Source organism: Neltuma alba, unplaced genomic scaffold, assembly GCF_004799145.2.
Source record: "Neltuma alba isolate B1F8T4 unplaced genomic scaffold, ASM479914v2 tig00012506_pilon, whole genome shotgun sequence".
Taxonomy (NCBI): Eukaryota; Viridiplantae; Streptophyta; class Magnoliopsida; order Fabales; family Fabaceae; genus Neltuma; species Neltuma alba.
Window position 1 is genome coordinate 395 of NW_021636974.1, and position 18874 is coordinate 19268.

The 18874-nt window shown below is 36.0% G+C and overlaps 3 protein-coding genes across 5 annotated transcripts; 2 read left to right on the forward strand and 1 right to left on the reverse strand.

Moving 5' to 3' along the window:
• Nucleotides 1-394: 394 nt before the first annotated feature.
• Nucleotides 395-3345, forward strand: LOC114727723 (uncharacterized). Of its 2 annotated transcripts, XM_028914439.1 has the most exons (4): nt 395-477; nt 1442-1635; nt 1876-2378; nt 2620-3345. In XM_028914439.1, the coding sequence occupies exons 2-4, from the start codon at nt 1471-1473 to the stop codon at nt 3101-3103; spliced, it is 1152 nt and encodes a 383-aa protein (XP_028770272.1). In that variant the 5' UTR covers nt 395-477; nt 1442-1470; the 3' UTR covers nt 3104-3345. The 2 variants fall into 2 exon arrangements, with proteins under 2 accessions (XP_028770272.1, XP_028770271.1); XM_028914438.1 differs by having other exon boundaries at nt 1442-2378.
• A 764-nt stretch (nt 3346-4109) lies between these two features.
• On the forward strand, nt 4110-6411 carry LOC114727727 (uncharacterized). The gene is made up of 3 exons (XM_028914442.1): nt 4110-4279; nt 5661-5743; nt 6139-6411. The coding sequence occupies exons 1-3, from the start codon at nt 4201-4203 to the stop codon at nt 6172-6174; spliced, it is 198 nt and encodes a 65-aa protein (XP_028770275.1). The 5' UTR covers nt 4110-4200; the 3' UTR covers nt 6175-6411.
• Nucleotides 6412-7884: 1473 nt separating this feature from the next.
• LOC114727728 (uncharacterized protein At4g00950) lies at nt 7885-9062 on the reverse strand. Of its 2 annotated transcripts, none has more exons than XM_028914443.1 (2): nt 8410-9062; nt 7885-8198 (listed from the first exon to the last, which is right to left on the reverse strand). In XM_028914443.1, exons 1-2 carry the CDS (start codon nt 9016-9018, stop codon nt 8115-8117), a joined length of 693 nt encoding a protein of 230 aa, XP_028770276.1. In that variant the 5' UTR covers nt 9019-9062; the 3' UTR covers nt 7885-8114. The 2 variants fall into 2 exon arrangements, with proteins under 2 accessions (XP_028770276.1, XP_028770278.1); XM_028914445.1 differs by having other exon boundaries at nt 8416-9055.
• Between the last annotated feature and the right edge of the window lie 9812 nt (nt 9063-18874).

Genomic DNA, 18874 nt, shown 5'->3' on the forward strand with positions numbered 1-18874 from the left:
ATGCAATAAATTTGTTCTTTTATATAATATGTTGGGATTTTTTCCACTAGTCATATCTTCACCTTAATTTTAATACTAAATTGTTAAATTGCCTTATTTTCAAAAATTAATTATGACGCTTATTATTATTAATTCTAAAAATTGCAATAACTGTAACATGTATTATCATGTCAGTCTGTGCTGGGGAAGGAGGCTTTAAACGGCGTGTCGTCGCATTTCTAAACTGAAAACTGTCACTGGACTGGAGCAAAAGGCTGCCCCCGGAAACCGACAGCGTCGGATGATAACGAGAAAACAAAGGCACAACAGCTGTGGTCTTTGACAAGCTTCATTTGCTATTTTCCTCTGATTCTTTTAGATCCCAATTCATATTCTCCATCTCTCCATCTTAATTGCTTCTCTTCAGCTTGATCTAGGACTATCCAATTGCATGTCTTCCTCGAATTTCATTCCACTTTGCCACCATTTCCTTTTCTGGTTCGTTCTTACAACCCTTCTTTCTCTTCCTATATTTTGTTATTCACTTTTTATCGAAGGATTGTAACACTAAGCGTCTTTGTAGTGATTATTTGAGTAAATGGCGGGTATTTGTCATGTATATTTGGGCTTGTTTGAGTGATTATGATGTTCTCGGAGATTGCAATTTTTGGGTGATTTTGTGTTCTCTTGTTCTGTATTTGTTTCCTATTTTCTTTGGCTGTTGCTTTAATTTTCATGCATGTTATGAATATTGGTCCTGGCGTTGACCCTTTTGATCAGATTTGATCAAATCATTAAGTGGGGCATCAGGTTTCGCCCTGAAGTGGATTATGCTACTTCTATGTTATTTATTCTCTGATCGTTTCACTGAGTGATGTGTGAAAGGTGAAGCACTTTTTTTCTTGCTGTGGGCTTTTACATTGTCTTTTCCAGATGATCTCGATTTTCTGTTTTTAATATTTTCCTGCATCTCGTGTTTGATAATCAACTCTAGCCGGAGAAAATATTATTATTTATGAAAGATCTTAAATAGTTTTCTGATTTGTGTCAAACTCAGTGCAAGCATTCATCTCATGTTACTCTGAAAGATATTTACTGGCAAGAGTTATCGTGGTGCAGGAGCAATTTATTGTCATTGCTGCTTATGCATCATTATATTATGTCGTTGATCTGTTTAAATGACCGCTAGAACTTATAAACTATCATGTTCTCGGTGTTCTGAAATGTCAGTATTTGCTAGGATATTTATTCCACAATGGCATATCTTCCCTTTCATTCTACATTATAGTTGAATCTTGCCTTTTCTATTTATTTTGCCCCATAGTATTTTTAACAAAAATGCATATGATGGTCAATTGATTTCACATTCTTCTGAGTGATTTTGAGGTGTACACCTTTTTGTACAAAATATTTAGATCCTTACGTTATTCAACTTTTATCCCTTTTTTCCTGTTTTACACAGAATCTATGAAGAAATAATAGGTAAGGGAGATGGCGGCAGCAGAAGCAAGGGCTCTGTGGCAGCGAACTGCTAATCGATGCTTTGTTCAAGAAGATGCTAAAAGGGCTCCCAAGTTAGCATGTTGCCAATCTTCATGTGCAACATCAAAATCAGTTGATGCTGGACCTGCCAGTGCAGCTGATGAATCAAATCAGGTTAATGTTAATGCCATGCCTTTTAACAGAAAATCTTCATTTTCCAATGTATCGCCTGACTCAAGGTGGTGGTTGCATTCACAACCTAATTACGGGTATCAAAAGAGCTCAACATATGAAAACTTAAATTCATCATTAATGGATGAACTGGAAACCTTGAAAACTCTTGATAAAGGAGAAGTTACTCAATTTGGTGATGAGAGCCATGATTCATCTCATTATATGCACTGTGACTTCCAGACCAATGATATGAAGAAAGTTCTCAAGAACAAAATGCAAGATGCTTATAGTAAGAATTCTGAAGAATATTCTGAATTATCAGATATGATGAGTAAATATGAGACAGTAGAGATGGATCCTGTTAGCTGCTCGGTGTCCAAGAAAACAAGTGATTCCTGCTTGGGTTCGGACTACTCTTGGATTGAAGGTGACAGGACTGAGCCTTGGTGGCGGACTACAGATAGAGATGAACTAGCTTTCTTTGTTTCTCAGAAATCTCTAAACCATTTTGAGAATTGTGACCTCCCTCCACCTCAGAAGAAGTATCTTAGAAGCCACCCATGTGTTAATGCTAATGATCACAAAACCAAGACAACATCTTTTGACTGGGAAGCCAAATCAAGGGACTTCTCCAATTTGTCTGTTCACGCGCAAGAATGTTTGAATCCTAATCTAATGCATGGCAAACAGGGACCTTCGGCCAAAGAAGAAATTTTGCACTCTGCTTCCAACAAATCTTCTAGGTATTTTCCTTTGAATATTTTAGGATTGATTGTGCTGTTTTGCAATTTGCATAGGTTCAACTTTTCATGGCTTTTTTTCACCCAATCTCATGGATTCCAGAAAATTAATTTAGCCGGATGAGTGAGTGAGACTTGTTTAAATTATGTAATTTTTCGTCTGTTGGATTGTGGATGTGTTCTTGGTTTGGTACATGCTATCCTTAGTGTCTTTTTAAATTCATGTGTCTGAAATTTGTGACAGCACTACTGCAATCCAAGATAATATCATGGAGGAGCAACAAGTTCCTGGGGGAGATCCAAGCAGAGCTGAACTTATGGAAGCACTATGTCACTCTCAAAAACGTGCAAGGGAAGCCGAAGAGGCGGCAAGGCAAGCTTATGCTGAAAAGGAGGACCTTGTTAAGCTTTTTTTCAAACAGGCCTCGCAGATTTTTGCATATAAGCAATGGCTTCAACTGTTGCAGCTGGAAACTCTGTATTTTCAGGTGAATAAAGTAAATAGTAAGGATCAGCTGATCTCCACTCTCTTCCCCATGGCGCTTTCTTCGATGTCAAGGAAACCACGGAAGAGAAAGCAGAACTTTGTTACAGACAGTCAAGAAATGCAAGACCAGGCAAAACCTGATATTACAACATACGCTGTTGCATTTGCCTTAGGATTAAGTCTTGTTGGGGCTGGAATACTTCTAGGATGGACTGTCGGTTGGATGTTACCTCGTTTATAGTTTTCTTTTTCCCCTTTTAAGGCTTGGTACATAGTCCTTCTTGCCACGAACATTGGTGGCAAACGAGGGGTATTGGTTAACAGATTGTGTATTTACTTTTGTAGACTTGTGAGTCCTAATGTAAATTCTGTTGCTGTGTTTTTGTGTAATGAATGGGTCAATGAGATGATGTACATAGATCTTTCTTGAGTGAAGTTCGTGTGGAACAGCTTTTCTTGGTCATTGGTTTTAGATTCCTAAAACAAGCATTTTTTTTTTTTGACCTGATAAAACAAGCAAATTAGATTATCCACTTTAGCTCACTTGTACGGAAAAATAAAAAGTGAGTAACATAAAAGAACAATTTTGTGAATGTATTGATGCATTTATTTTATGATCGAATTTAGTGTTGACAATTAAAAACCTGACTTGGTCCTCAATTAAAAAAAAAAAAAAGAATAAAAACCTGTCGTATGAGGCAGAAGCCATGAGTTAAAACTATACAATTATAAGGATAATTAGGTTCGCTCATTCATTCAGAGAAAAGAAAAGGACAATTAGGTAACCCTGAACTTTTTTGTATCTCATTTCTGTTGAATGGAGTTACACTTTCCAATAAAGGAAGTATATTCAATTATACTTACATCATTTTACCTAGCTTTGCAACTGTGCAATTTTTCTAAAGATATACTACCTCCGGTCCTAATTATAAGAGTCAGTTGACTAATTTAAAGAAATTAATAAAGTAAGTTAAGTTAGTTATTTGTAATAAATAAGTGTTGTCATTTCTAAAATATCCTTACTAATTAAGTGTATTAGCTAGAATTATCATTATTATAAGGACTATCTTGAAAAAAAATACATAAATATAAGAGACAAAATGAATTGAGATCTTATAATTAGAACCAAACTAAAAGTCAAACGGAATCTTATATTAAGGACGGGAGATAGTATCTACAAATATAGCTCTAGGAGGCTAATTAGAAAAATACAAAGGAAAAAACACCCCCAAAAAATCTCAAAAATTAAAAACTGAAAAGCCCTCCCCAAGAAAACAGAACGGAGTGAGTGACAGAGAACTACATCGTCTCACAAGAAGAGAGGCATAGGAGGCCAAAATGGCTGTCATGGAGAGATTGAAGATGTTCGTCGTTCAGGAACCAGTGGTCGCAGCTTCCTGCCTCATCGCTGGCTTTGGTATGTTTCAACCTCTTTGCATATCAGTGAAAACCCTAATCTTCGAATCTTATTCCCCTCTAAAATTCTAACCCTCGCCGTTCTGGAGCTGAGCGATTTATTCTTTTAATTTTTCTCTGTCTCAGATTGTGGTCTCTATTTCTGTTTGATTTGACAAGAATCTGGATTTATCTGATAAATTTCAGCTGTTTTTAACGATTCACCTGGGTTTTAAATAAATAATTTTATAGTTAAACGGTGGAGCTTTTATGTTCAACCTTTCCTGGGCAATGGCTTGTGACATTAGGATTGTTGGATCTTACAGAAAGGATTTATTAAAATTGAATCTTGGTTCAGCATCGAGAAGGATACTTCAAGAGAAATATGATTCATAAAAGGAATCTGGACTATGTAGGTTGAATTGAAATGGTTCTCCCCCGGTTGAAATATCTGCCTCATCCAACGCCTAATCCTCTGCTTATATTTAAAAATGCCTTTTCTTTGAGATGCCCAAGTTCCAAACCTGTGGATGTTTGCCTAACATTTTCATGCTACATCATGCTGGCTCATGAAGCAAGTTGTCTATATTGTGGATTGTGCCGTAACAAAACAATTCGAATTCGAAAATTAAATGAATATGGTGGTTTGTGACAATGGATTATTGGAGTGTCGTTTACCTCTTCATTCTTTCCCTTTTTTTTTCTTAGGAGGAGGGGGTGTAATGAAATGTGCCTTTATCTCTTTGTTCTTTATGGTGTTGTACCGTCAAAGAATCTACACGGAAACATAGATTTGGCATTCCACATTCCAGTGACCTTCATTAGTTACGTTGAATGTTTCTCTTAACTTTTTAATAAAATTTTTCATTAAAAAATGATGCCCAGAGAAGGATTTTTGTCTGTCTGGCATGCATGAGGGGTACTAATTTTATGCAAGCAAGGGTCGACTTGTGACATGTTACTTGGTATCTTAATCAATACACTCTGACAAAAAGAAATGGGAGGTTATGAGCATTGTAGTAACAAGTGCATTTTTTAAAACATTATTGCAAGTGGCTCATAATCTGCATCAGAGAAAGGTTCAGTATTAAAACCAGGCTCAAGCGATCCCAAGGTTAGCTTTGCAATGTTCAGTTCACAGCAGATGGAAATAGTTCTTTGTTCTTTCAGCCTGGGATTCAGTCTAAGTTCATGATTCTCACTGGTCACCCTGTCTGGGTAAAGGCTGAAGTTCAAGTTAGCGGGCTGTTTACCTTTGATTACTTATATTCTTCTCTTGATATTCTTTAAAATTTTCTCCTTTAGCACAAAAAATTAGATGCGATTTGCTATCCGTATTTTTATGAAATTACTCATTCTCTACTGACAGTTTATTAACTTGCTATGCCGTTTAAAATTGTCAGGCCTATTCCTTCCAGCTGTTGTGAGGCCAATGCTGGATTCCTATCAAGCTTCCAAGCAACCCCCCCAACCTGCTTTAAGTGATGTGAGTGATTTAGTTGTTACTAACCTGTAATATCGTTTATTTCGTCAAAACTGTTATGTTGATGCTAATTTCTGTTGCCTGATTACATACTAAATATGTACTTGGTTATTTCACTGAAATACAACATTTGTTGACTCTGTTGTTTGGTGGGAGAATGACTATGCTATTCCCTGCTCAACTTGTAACTAGAGCTATCAATAGGAAGGTTGCAGTCTGGCATTTTAGGGCCACCTCCATGTTCCACTTCCCTCGACTTTATTAGTTCACACAGAGCACTGCCTTGTCACTGATGCCACCGATAGATGGCAACCAACCATGACCATGAGTTAGCATTTGCTTTTTCTTCCCTTTCATCTGACGGTTTTCATCTGATATTGATGCCTTGCATGTTGCAGGTGGTCGCAGGTATGACTGGTAAAAAGCAAGGGTGATCCACTCGCGGGCAGGTTTTCTAACTACTTTCCTGTTCGAACTCATTTTTCATAGAGTGGGATGGAGAGAATAAGACAACTATATTATCCATGAATTGAAAGCATTCCATTGTGAACATATTCCTGTTTTTACAAGCATTTTCAGCGGTTTCCCTGTCACTGGTTTTAGTTTAGGGGATGAATTGAATATCGATCAGCTTATTTGCCTCAATAATATTGCGTCTTATTTAGCCAGCACGGTTTCTGACCCCTTTTTTACCAATTCCATGGCGCCAACGTGAGGGATACTTTTACGTTTAATTCCTTATGGAGTGGATTTTAGGAAGATATAATGGTTTGTTCGGTTTAATTTTTGGAAGCCAAAAACTTGGGTCAGCAACCCAAAAGCTGATTGGAGGCCTATTTTTTCTTGTTTGGAAAGAAGTTAACCCAAACGACTTTGGGTCCCAAAACATTAGTCTAAGTTTGAAGCTACTTTGGTTTGGCCCAAAAAAGAAAGTTTGAAGCTACTTTTTCTTGGTTTTCTTCTCTACTTGCAAAACTGATTTTTTGAAAAAGGAGTATCCAAACACGTATAACGTTATTTTAGTCATCCTTTTACGGAAAGTTAGTCTTTCGAGCACGCCCACTTATAGGATTGGTAGGGATATTCTCATTTTACTAATGGGATGTTTGGAAGGAAAGTAGACTATAATTTTAAAAGTGATTTTACGGTATATGAAATAAATATGTGAAGAAGTTTATTTGATTTGTGAAAGATGTTTTTAGAAAGTATTTTTGGATATAACCAAACACTCCCTGAGGGCCGCTTGATGGGTAGAAAATCCAGCGATGAAAAAGGAAATAATCTTCATGGCCCTCGTGTTGCACGTCTGGTTGCCATACCCGTGATTCCTGTGGCAGTCCATTTTCCTTTAAACATGGAAACGTGGCTCGCGAAACTGCCTTTGTTCCTGAGCGGCAAAGTCATGTGAAAGGACGAAAGCGCCTGTGTTCCTTCTTCCTCCGCCGATCGTGCAAGCTTCATCGGTGACAAGTTCCCTCTCTCTGCTCAGACAATGGGCGTGTTTTGGAGTGGTAGGGTTTATGCGCATCGTGGCTAGTTTCAAGTGGTTGTTGAGTCAGCATTCACGGTTCACCACAGATGTGGAGGTGATGAGAAACAATGGCAAGATATGTATTTAATCTTTTAAGCAAAAATCCCTCAAAAAAAACTTGAAAATTACTAAATCTCAAATTAGGATTATTAGGATTGTTTCATAAACTTTAACAGATTTTAATTACGCTTAATTTACAAATAATAATATACTTTTATCGATTTCTTAATCTAAAACTAAAATTTAGTAATTTCTAAGTTTTCTGTGGCATTTCTCTATCTTATAATCTTAAAAACAATGATTTTTTTTTTAGCAATCATTATTTTGTAATATTAAACTTAATATGTTCTCAGGCCCCACAAAAAAAAAAAAAAAACTTAAATATGTTGTTTCCTCAACAATTATAGTTTTAATGGTCAATTTTTGGTTGATGATGTTCAGGTTAAAGGAGTTAAGAAAAAAAGCATCTTATGAAATTAAAGAATCAAAGATGAAACTTTATCTAAAATTAAACGATTAAAGGTGTATTTTTGCCAATCTGTTTTCTTAAGGATACACTGTAATTATTTTGACAAAAAAAAAAGGATACATTGTAATTAGATTGGTTGGAAAGTTAGGACTTAATCGGGGCGTACATTGCCTTCAAGCTGGATAGCCGAAACCAAACAAGCAGCCATATACATACATACTGACTCATGATGAAAAATATGGTACAGACTAAAGAACTGCACAAACGCTCTGCTCATGAGAAATAAATAAATAAAACTACAAATACAGTGAATTAGACATCCTCGCCTCATTTAGAATTGAGTTGGATGTGACCATGAAAGCTGGTATGCTTCATTAGAGGCTCAGTGCATACTCATCTTTCTTCAGTGCCTTGCTCCTCCGTACCCCCATCTGCTTCAACCCCTCCCATATTCTTCTCTGCAACATTCACAGTCACCCCAGAGTTAAATCTTCCAACATCAAATTAAATAATCTTATTCACCATCACCCAAATCCATTAAACTTTATATATTCAAATAATAGATTTGGTCCGCTTATCCAACCATAACATACTAGAATTTTCAGCTCTACCAAATCCAAATTGATCGGGCAAAAAAAAAAAAAAACAATGCTTTATAAAGATGATCACTATTACCCAGAGGCCAGAGTGTTTCGTCTTCACTCTGTTCTTCCGAGTGCGTCCAATGGCGTCCACATCACTAGTCTCTCCGTTATCAGCGCCGCATGATGGGAACACATAACTACCGCCACTCACCTCTCTCTTCTTCATCCTCCAAGAACCAAACCACCGCCGTTTCGCCCCGAACCCGACCCACCTCCTGCTCCGAACCACAGCGCGGACCGGAATCCGGCCTCTGTCAGCACGGAAAGAACCATAGCAATCGGGACCCGCTCTCCAAGAGGGAGAGCGAAATCTGTTGCTGCTGCCTAACCCGCGAGGAGGATTCTCTACAGTGAGGAGCCTGGGAGGGAGTTCTAAGGATTTTGGGGACAAGGCCGTAGTGGAGAGGGAAGAGCTGGAGAAGGGGACGATGGCGGTGGAGTGTTTGGGCTTTCCAGGCTCTTTTTCCCATCGGAACGGAACGGCCGCCGCGGCGGAGTGGAGGGGAGAAGTGACGGTGCCGGAGGGTTCCGGAGACGGCGGTGTTGAGACGGAGGAGGAGGAGAAGAGAATTAAGGGGAGAACAGGGATACTGGTGGTGGAGCTCTGCTCTGCTGCTTCTGCTTCGGAATCCATTGCTGTCTCCCTGCGAGCATGCGTCTAGTTTAGCCTTTTAGGCTGGTTTGTCTGTACTCCCTCCCGCTTTTTATTTTGTTCATTTTATTTTTTTGAAAATGGCCAATGAATAATGATAGTAAAATAAGATAACAAATGTTTTTACAGATAAATATTTTTACACCCCTAACTTTAAAAATTAATATTTGTAAATACTTTATGATTAATTACTTAATTGATTTTGTTTTATATAACACTCATATTGTATATGTAGTTAGATTTATGGAGGATCTGCTTTTATTATATATGTTAAATAGGATTTGCTTATCAAATATTACTCCGGTCTTAAATATAAAAGGACAATACTTAGGTCCAGTACCTTAGGTCCATTAGGTCCAGTTAGCTAACCAAATGCTGCCACCTCAATTATTTTCACACATTGGCACTTAACGTTGCTAAACCACCGTTATCCTACCAAAATTTTCTTCTCCCCTTCCGGTCAAAATTCTAACGAAAGACCAGCAACGTCTATGTCTCCAACTCACCCTTCAATCTTTCTTCCACGCCCTTGACCTATAACTTCGACTCCCCTCTTCCCATGAGGCTTGATTTACAGAATCAAACCTTTGACTCAAGTTCATTACTCAGCAACAATAAGAGCTTGATTATCTAGAATCCAACCTAAAGCCAGTGACTCCTTTGTCAGTCTATGCCAGATTTCTCAACAACAACATTACGGAAGGGCAATTTAAAGCCTGCGATTACTGTGACACCACCGACAACCATGAGTTTTGAGAGAGTGTCCAATCTAGAAGGGAGAAAGTTAGTGAATAATGCAGAGAAGAAGAGGGGTGACGGTGTTCCAATGGTGAGGAAGAGCTACCGTGCCATGGATGAACTCAATTTCTCTTTGGCAGTGGGTAATGCCATTACCGGTAAAAGCAAAAGAGGAGGAAAGGGGACTTTTCTGTGAAGTCTTTAGGTTAAAACCATGACGCAAAGGAGAAGAAGAAATGTTAGCGCACTAACGACGATCTAATGGGGTTAACTGCTGATGTGTAAAAATAATTGAAGTGGCAGCCTTTGGTTGGATAACTGGACCTAATGGACCTATGTTACTGGACCTAAGTTTCATCCAATATAAAACTCATTTTGTGGTGTCACGACAAAATAGGTTTTATATTTAGGATCAGAGAAGTACAACTTATTCCTATGACCAGTAGGAATTGTTGGTTACAATAGAATCAATATGTATATATATGTAACTAAATTATTTGAGCACAGTAAATACACTTTCAATTTAGCAGCACTTAATCCGAGAGTTGAAAATGAAACGAAAGGAATCATGTGAAAAGTAAAAAGGCGCCAACAGCTCATTATTTGATGGTCACTGTGAATTGGCAGCTTGCGACGTGGTGGTTGCCTGATGGGAGGAACATAGTGGCCGAAAATGAAAATGGTGGGAATAAAATATAAAGAAAAGCTTTGTTGACCGACAAAACAGTTAAAAGCTTAAAAACATAAAAATCACGCTTATTAGTTATTTCACGTGATCACGACACCCACTTTCAAGTGTTGAATTAATATATCAACATGATGGCTGAAAAATTAGAAAGAAAGCGTCGGTGAGATGAAGGCAAATCCAAACAAAATTGAAACCTAAAGTCCATTCACTTTGCTCCTCACAGTTGTCAACTTTACCACATCAATCCTCATCACGGCTTACAAACAATCATTACACCTTACAAACCCAATTCATATGTATGCAATATTTAACAAATTAATATATTATATAGACAAATGTGGGGAAAAAAAAAAAGCAGGTCATAAAATAAAGGGTAAGCAAGATCGACCTTACCCATTTTCATTTCCCTCCCTATCTTTTTTTTGTTTTTAAATCAGAAAATGTTACATCATTTATTGGGCTTCTTTTGGATTTGGGGGGTGTTTGGATATAAACCAAATCATGGTTTCAGAAGTGCTTTTACGGATTACGAAGTAAATATGTGGAGAAGGTTACCTCGTTTTGAAAAAAGTACTTTTGAAACTACGGTTTTGAGAATGCCAAACACCCCTTGTTTGATTCATTTTTCTATTTGCCGCGTGAAAATCAGAGCTAAAATTTTGGAAGAAAAATAAAAGCCCCAGAATAGAAATGGATGGACTGAAACTAATGGAACTGAATCAAAACTCGAAGCAAAGACGAAGAGGACGAAGAAGATAGAAAGCAAAAAGTGTAGTGTCAGAGAGGGGAGGGATCTTGTGGTGTGATATCTATTCTGCGGCGACGAAAAGAGCCACAGTGAAAAGACACGTGTCGCCTTGTAATAGTTTTGGACATGAGTCCATTTTCCGGCCCGATATTGAAGGGCTCGACTAACTTTAAATGGGCCTCTCCTCATGATTTGGGCCAACTTTGTTTCGATGCTTTCCCTTCCCGCTTTACGGGCTGCATTATCGGTAAAATGGGCCTTTCCAAATAGGTTTTTTCCAGAAAAAACAAAAAGCCCTCTCCACCAAGTCCCGTGCCCATATTTTTGGAAACGGGTATTCCTCCAGAACCAGTTTTGTGCTTATCATTAATTTATACCATTTAAGTACAATTTTAATGACCAAGTTTTAAAATTTTTAACTACTAATTTTTTAATAAAAAATATTTTTTGAAAAAAATTACAGTTAAGAAATTTTATTTATTTTGGATTATGTATATATTAAATAAAAGCATTTTTCAAAAAAAAAATTTAAAATTTAAATCTTGGCAGTTCATAATAAATTTTAACAGTTAAAACTTACATTACGATAAGCAACGAAATGGTTCTGCATTCATCCCAAGATTTAGGAATTATCACTTCCTCGAGGCAATGACATAAAGTGTCGTTTGGTAGGCTTTAAATTTTAAGAAAAGCTTAAAAACACAATTTGGAAGCCAAAAAAAAATTACTTCAATTTTAAAGTGGTTTTTGTGTGGGAAAAGAAAACTGCCTCCAAAATTATGATAAACACTGTTTTTTTTTTCAATCAACTAGGTTTTTTTTTTAGTTGGCAGGGGAAGTGAATTTTCCAGTGGAAAAATTATGAGAAATGATCCAAAGGGGGGCGAAAAAAAACAACGCATCCTCATCTTGTGGTTGGAAATAGCTGCTCTTGTCCTCCTCTCCTCCCTCACATGCCTCGCACATCTATGTATATGCATCCATTTTTTATTATATCAAGAGAACTTGACTTAAAAATAAGCTGTGGAAAAAGACTCTTTTTTCGTTGCATGCAAATCAAAATTTGTGATATCTATTATTCACTATTATTGTCATTAGTACTTGTCTCTTTTTACTGCTCTTCTTTTATTTGGAGGCTTGAATGAAATTGCACATCTAAAAACATGTTCTTTAATTCTCTTTTTCGTTTTGTTATACACTTATATATACGTACCAAATGGCCCATACACAAAAGTAAGGATTTAAAAAACCTAATAATGCTCATTATTCATTCACATGATGAAAGCACCCTAAGCTTAATAAGGAAGAGATTAATTTATGCATAGGGACATTGATATGAACATGAGAGGGGCAAATGTGGAAGCACAATCACATGCCATGCTTAAACCATCAGTAACAGGAGCATGGCCCCCTTTCATTGCCCTCCATACATGCACAGACGCCGTTGGTATGAATATTTTGTCACGTTTGTTACTAATTATCAGCGAATCTCTCCCTTTCTGTGGTGTCCAATTAAGGGCTGAAATGTTGGAGACCTCTTTATCAATATGAACTACCAAACAAAAACCACTGAATTATGCTTTTCCACCTCCCACTTGCTCTTCTTTCGTCTCCTTTCTCAGATGCCAATTCACTCTTGCAAAGTCACGGCCTTTCGACAACGAAATTGGAGCACGTGTTGCATGCCAATCCAATCCCAACATGTCAGGATTTGATTCATCCATCTCGGATATGCCTTGTCTCTGTGTCTTCAAAAGGTTAGATTTTCTTACTGTTCTTTCCCCAAGCTCCCCCTCTCCCACCTGCACATGATATGTTCGATGTTATTTCTCAGTGGAGATTTGTTCATGCAGTACTATAGAAGATTCCTTGACTGTTGTGACCCATGTGTAATTCTGCAAACCGTTGGACTTGAGATCACTGACATATCAATCGTTACCGTATGCTTGGCATGTGAAGGAATTGGAGGGGAGGGAGTGGCAAAATTTTAATGAGTTCAATTTCAGAAATTGGAGAAGTGGGAAAATAAAATTTTGATAAATAGAAGATACAAAATACTCTTCCCACAAAATAGGTCTTATATTTAAGTCTGGAGAAGTAAAAGAATAAGAAAAACTAATTAAAAACTATTTTTAATCCTATTTTTTATTTTTTAAATTGAACTCATTGAAATTTTTTCTTCTTTTCATTTCACTTATACCAAACAGAACACTAAGCTCCTCTGCCCTATGAGTTATGTCTTCTTTCAAAGATTCACGTCACAATCTAAGAGCCGGTTTGATATGATAAAAATATGTTTGAAGGAAACGAGAAATGGCATCTTTTGCACAAGTGGCTTATTACGTGAAATTTGAGTGATTGTCAATTCAATCATCCCATATAGCACTCTGGTCTTTAATTTATTGTTAGTCACTTGTAAGAGTTTTTCACATATTAAGAAAAGCATTGAATGGATAAAATCTTTCATTTTTACCCTTGTTAAAGAGATATGGAGCCAAAACATTGTTAGAGTTAATTAATTGTTTATTATAATCAATAGGGACAATGTACCCCAAAAAAAAAAAACAATAGGGACAAAATTGAAAAAGAAGCATTAAATAGAATTCAAGTAACTTATATTTAATATCAAAATGCTCCCTAGAAATGACTAAAAATAAAAATCAGAGTGATACAAAATTTACTTAGCACAGACCAAAGAGGAGAAATTTTATGTGTTATGTACAAAGTTATCATTTTTTTAGTTTCAGCCTCCACCGAATGCCATGCTATATTGCTATTTTAACCCTTACCTACTTCTATTTAATGTCCTTCGTCTAACTTACATGGTATGATTGTACATTGAAATTTAGAACAAGACGCACGTATAAATATAAAGACAGAATGAAAATTCAAATTAAAACAAGTAAATAGGTAGGGAGAAAGTAATTCAGATTTTCCACATATCATTTTGGGTTTTTTTTTTTAATAATGAATGTACAGACTACAGATACTTATTCTTAAAAAGACGTCATTCCTTAGATAAGGTGAAAGAAACTGAGGGTGACTGAGGAACAACCCCTCCCCCGCAGCTCCTTGACGCTAGTTTGATGATGAAAAAAATCTTTTATTATGAACACTTGTTCCAAGTAATACACGTGCTTTTCCGCAATTTGCAGCAGCTGGTGTTTTTTTTAATGGAAAAAGCTTATGTTTTTCTTGGCCATACTTGGCTCTATAGTAGGCTCAACCATTTGCGTTGGTTCGTTGTTTTTTTTTTTTTTGGTCCCACTATCAGAGGCATATAGAGATGGTGACTTTTATTTTTCAATTCTTTCAGCTACTTCATCAAAAGTTTAATCTTCTGAGAGTTCAGATTATATTCTTTCTAAAATAGACCAATAAAATATAGAATATCCCACCGGCACCGAGGGGCGCTCTGTTGCTGTGAATTGGTATTGAAACCAACAAGCTTAGGATTGACGAATTTGTCTCCATATCTGTCAAATACGCGGTCGGAACTTGTGAATTTCATATATGAGCAGGTGAAAGCACTGTTTAGGTATTACTTTTTGTTTTTCACTTCAACGAATTATGTGAAGTACTCCCCAGTCCTCAATATAAAACATATTTAACTAATTTGATTAGATTAAGAAAGTTAGGTAAATTAGTTAATTATAAAAATATGACATATTTTTCCTAAAACATCATAATTATCTTCTTTAATATTCTTCCTGTCTCATTTACTTAATTATAGTTGAGAAAGTATTCATAAGGGCAATTTAGAAAAAATTAATAAATATGATAAATAGGTCTTATATTTAGGACTAAAATTAACTTAACAATTAGATCATATATTAAGGACCGGAAGAATACTATTTTGACAATGGCCCAGTCTAGTTATATTTTGCCTAGTAGTTTCTCTTGTCTTTCTCTCGGCAATCGTTTCCCTAAAAGTCGAATTTATGACTTTAGTTGTAATACTTAAATGCACTCGAAGCACCACATTTGACTGTGATTTGCCCTGCACCTAAATCCGTTACGGGACAATTACTGTGATGTTTTGATCGGTTAGATTTTCTGTCAAAGACCAATTTACAGATATGAGATACCCTAGACATGCGTTTAAAATATTTTCCAGCAGATAACCGCTAGACCCACTGTGGCCACTGAAAGCTACATGAGAAGGAAGGGGTTAAAATGAGGTCACGGAACATAAAGATTGACAGGAACGTTTTAGAACCTTCACAAATCGAACCTTGTCAATTATCTGCTGCCCTCATTAACTTAAAGGACAAGATACACAGTGGTCCTGCTGAGCAATTTGTTTGCTTCCCCCGCTTAGATGTTGATGGATTGAATTTTTGCAACCTCTTGTTATGTTTTTGCATATCTAAATTGCAGTTCTGGCATGGGCACTCGTGTTATTCTTCAAGGAATCTTAGAGCAAATCGGTGTTAAAACTTGTCTCTTCTGCTTTGAAAGTTCCCAGAACAACAGCAGCTGCTTAAGCTAATAAACCCTGTTTAGGTACCATCAGAACTAAGAAAAATTGATTTTTCAATTAAGGCAAAAATTATGATTGAGGTTTCTGTTAGACTGTGAGACATGAAAAACCAAATTGCTGATTCTCTGCCATACATAAACCCTTTTAATATTACTCTTCCGGTCTTTAATATAGGACCTAATTGTTAAGTTAATTTTGGTCTTAAATATAAGACATATTTCTCATATTTATCAATTTTTTTCTAAATTACCCATATAGATACTCCCTCAATCATAATCAAGTAAGTGAGAGAGGGAGGATATTAAGAAAAATGATTATGGTGTTTTAGGAAATACATGTCATATTTTTTATAATTAACTAACTTGTCTAACTTCCTTAATCTAATCAAATTAGTCAAAAAAGTCTTATATTAAGGATCGAAGGAGTGATAATTAATTATCTACGTAAAGATCTTAGTTTCACATGTTCTTATCAGCCTATTTGATTCATTTCTTGGTTACATTGTGTGGGGGAAGGAGGGAGGGAGGCCTTGATATACAATGATATTACTTGTAAATTAGTCTTCACTATGGATTGGAACTTTTTGTCATGTTCCAATTTGCTCATAGTCAAAACAGTGTTGTTTTGTGTTTTAGTCTTTCCCTTCTCTGTCTGGCTGGGTGACATCTTTACCGGGCGGAATGGCCACAAGTCCTACCCTGGACCAGAGATAAACTCATAAGAGCATTTCATAAATTCATATTGCCCACAATCTCTCGTATGATTGCCTAAAAAGAATGAGTCATTATTAACAAATTTTGATGGTTGAGGTCATTTTGTTGATGATCTAAACATGTAAAAAAAAAAGAAAATTTCCAAATAATCGTATTTGTTCTTCACGTAAAGATAATGCATCTTGCTATAGGGCTAACCCGCTCTGATCAAGCAAGTTCCTTCTTCATGGCTCTGGGCCACTTTATAATTAATTTGGTTGAAACTTTTGCTGACACGAAAGTTTGACCCTGACGCTCATAACTTTACCACCTCAAAAGGAAAAGAAGAGGATGACTTTATACTTTTTCCAGGGACATCTGACATTGTGTCCCCATGATAGTCTGTGACATTAACTAGGATGGGACCAAAAGTACCTTCACTGCTCACTCTCTGATCTTTTCGACTTTTCCTTTTCCTCCATAACTTGATCAGATCTTTCTCTGCCTTGTGTCTTGGAACAAGGAAGCTCTCAGCCTACTTCTCAGCATGAATCACTGATGAATGATGATAATATCTCGGCTTGATTGTCAAAAAATAGTTGTTTTCTCAAAGTATTTATGGTATTCATGTGTAATGTGTAGTGTTGAGTTGTTGATGCTTGCTGTGATAAGAACGGGATTGAGAATAAGATGCAGCCACATGGAAATTGCCTACCTGATAGGCTTTAGTGCCAAAAGAATCTATTCATCCACCTTCACCACAATGTGTTGTGTTTGATAGAGTGGTGCTTTGATCCATGTTGAGCCCACCCTTACTGAGTGAAATGACAAATAAACACTGAGAAAACAGTGAGTGGAGGGTCAATTTTTTGTCACCTGATTCTGAATAATACAAACCGAAATTGGCCAACATCCCATCATTTTGGATTTTCCATGAAATCCCTTTTTCAGACATATTTTGTTTCATGGGGGTATTCCAGCTTATAGAGATCCTATATCTTCACTACTAACTCGGAGTGGATTAATTTTCATTCTTAAAATATACTCCTCCGGTCCTTAATATAGGACACAATTCTTAAGTTGGTTTTAGTCCTAAATATAAGACCCATTTCTCATATTTATTAATTTTCTCTAAATTACCCCTATAGATATTCTCTCACCCATAATCAAGTAGAAGTGGGAGAGGAGGTATTAAGAAAGATGATTATGGTATTTTGGGAAAAATGTGTCACTTTTCTTATAATTAACTAACTTACCTAACTTCCTTAATCTAATCAAATTAGTTAAATGGGTCTTATATTAAGGACCGGAGGAGTACATTATTTTTACAAATATTCATTGATTTAAATCCATGTAAATAAAGAAAATATATCTGGGAGAATTACTCCTAGTTAGGATCAACAATGCTCAAATCTGATCCAACCAAATAGTCATATAAAAAAAAAAAAAACCACAATAGTTTGAGTATGCATAAGTGGACGGAATTCAAATCCAATTTCAATATAATTTTAGATACCAAATGGTTCATCGTCAGAAAATAAAAAAGAATTATTTTAAATTTTTATTCTTGTTCACGAAAAGGTATCCAATTTTTTATATTAATGTGCAATGAGCTAATTCATAATTAATAGAAATAATATAAAAGTGGCGTTGCCTAGTCTGAGGATGATTTAAATGCTCAGCGCTCAAGAGACGTATTATTTGTAACTTATTTATCCATCGAAGTAACATAACTTATTTTATATTTTATGGCATGGAGGAAAAAACATATACGTAATACTCTTCCAGTCCTAAATATAAGATTTTCTATAGTGTAAATTACACTATAAAAGTAGTCTTATATTTAGGACAAGAGGAGTATGTTATAACAATGAGTATTATTACCGTTGAAAATAATCATAGCCCTCCTGTGGAACCAATCTTTCTTAGCCGCATCTCATTGTAACACAAGGACGACACACAGATGCAAACTTTAGAAATTTATGAGAGAGACCCAAATTAACATCTTGTTAAGGATTTCAAATTCTTCATGCTCTCAACACATTACATTAGACTTTTATATAAAACCTATATTAACTAGGTGATGATCGACAGTTTAATCTTTTCAACAAAGTTATGATTTCCATGAGAGAGAACAAAATATTTTAATTTTTTTATATTCATTAAAAAAAATCGAAGGTTGGTTTTTTTAATAAAAAAAATATTTTTGCCATGTTGTTGTTAAGCAAGAATGTTACTGGCCTGATACGAAAGGGAACTAAGCTCTAATGGCGACAGCGTCATGTCACCAAAGAAGAATAATGTGTTGCCCTTTTTAAATAGATTTTGATTGGCTTCATAATTAATCATAATTTGTTGTAACTATGTTCTGTTCTGTATGTAATTAAAGATTCCTCAATAGTTCAAACGTAACATCAACACATTGCCTCACGAAAATCCCCATATTAGTCCATGACGTACCCAATTTGACTTTATTTTATCTCTTCCTT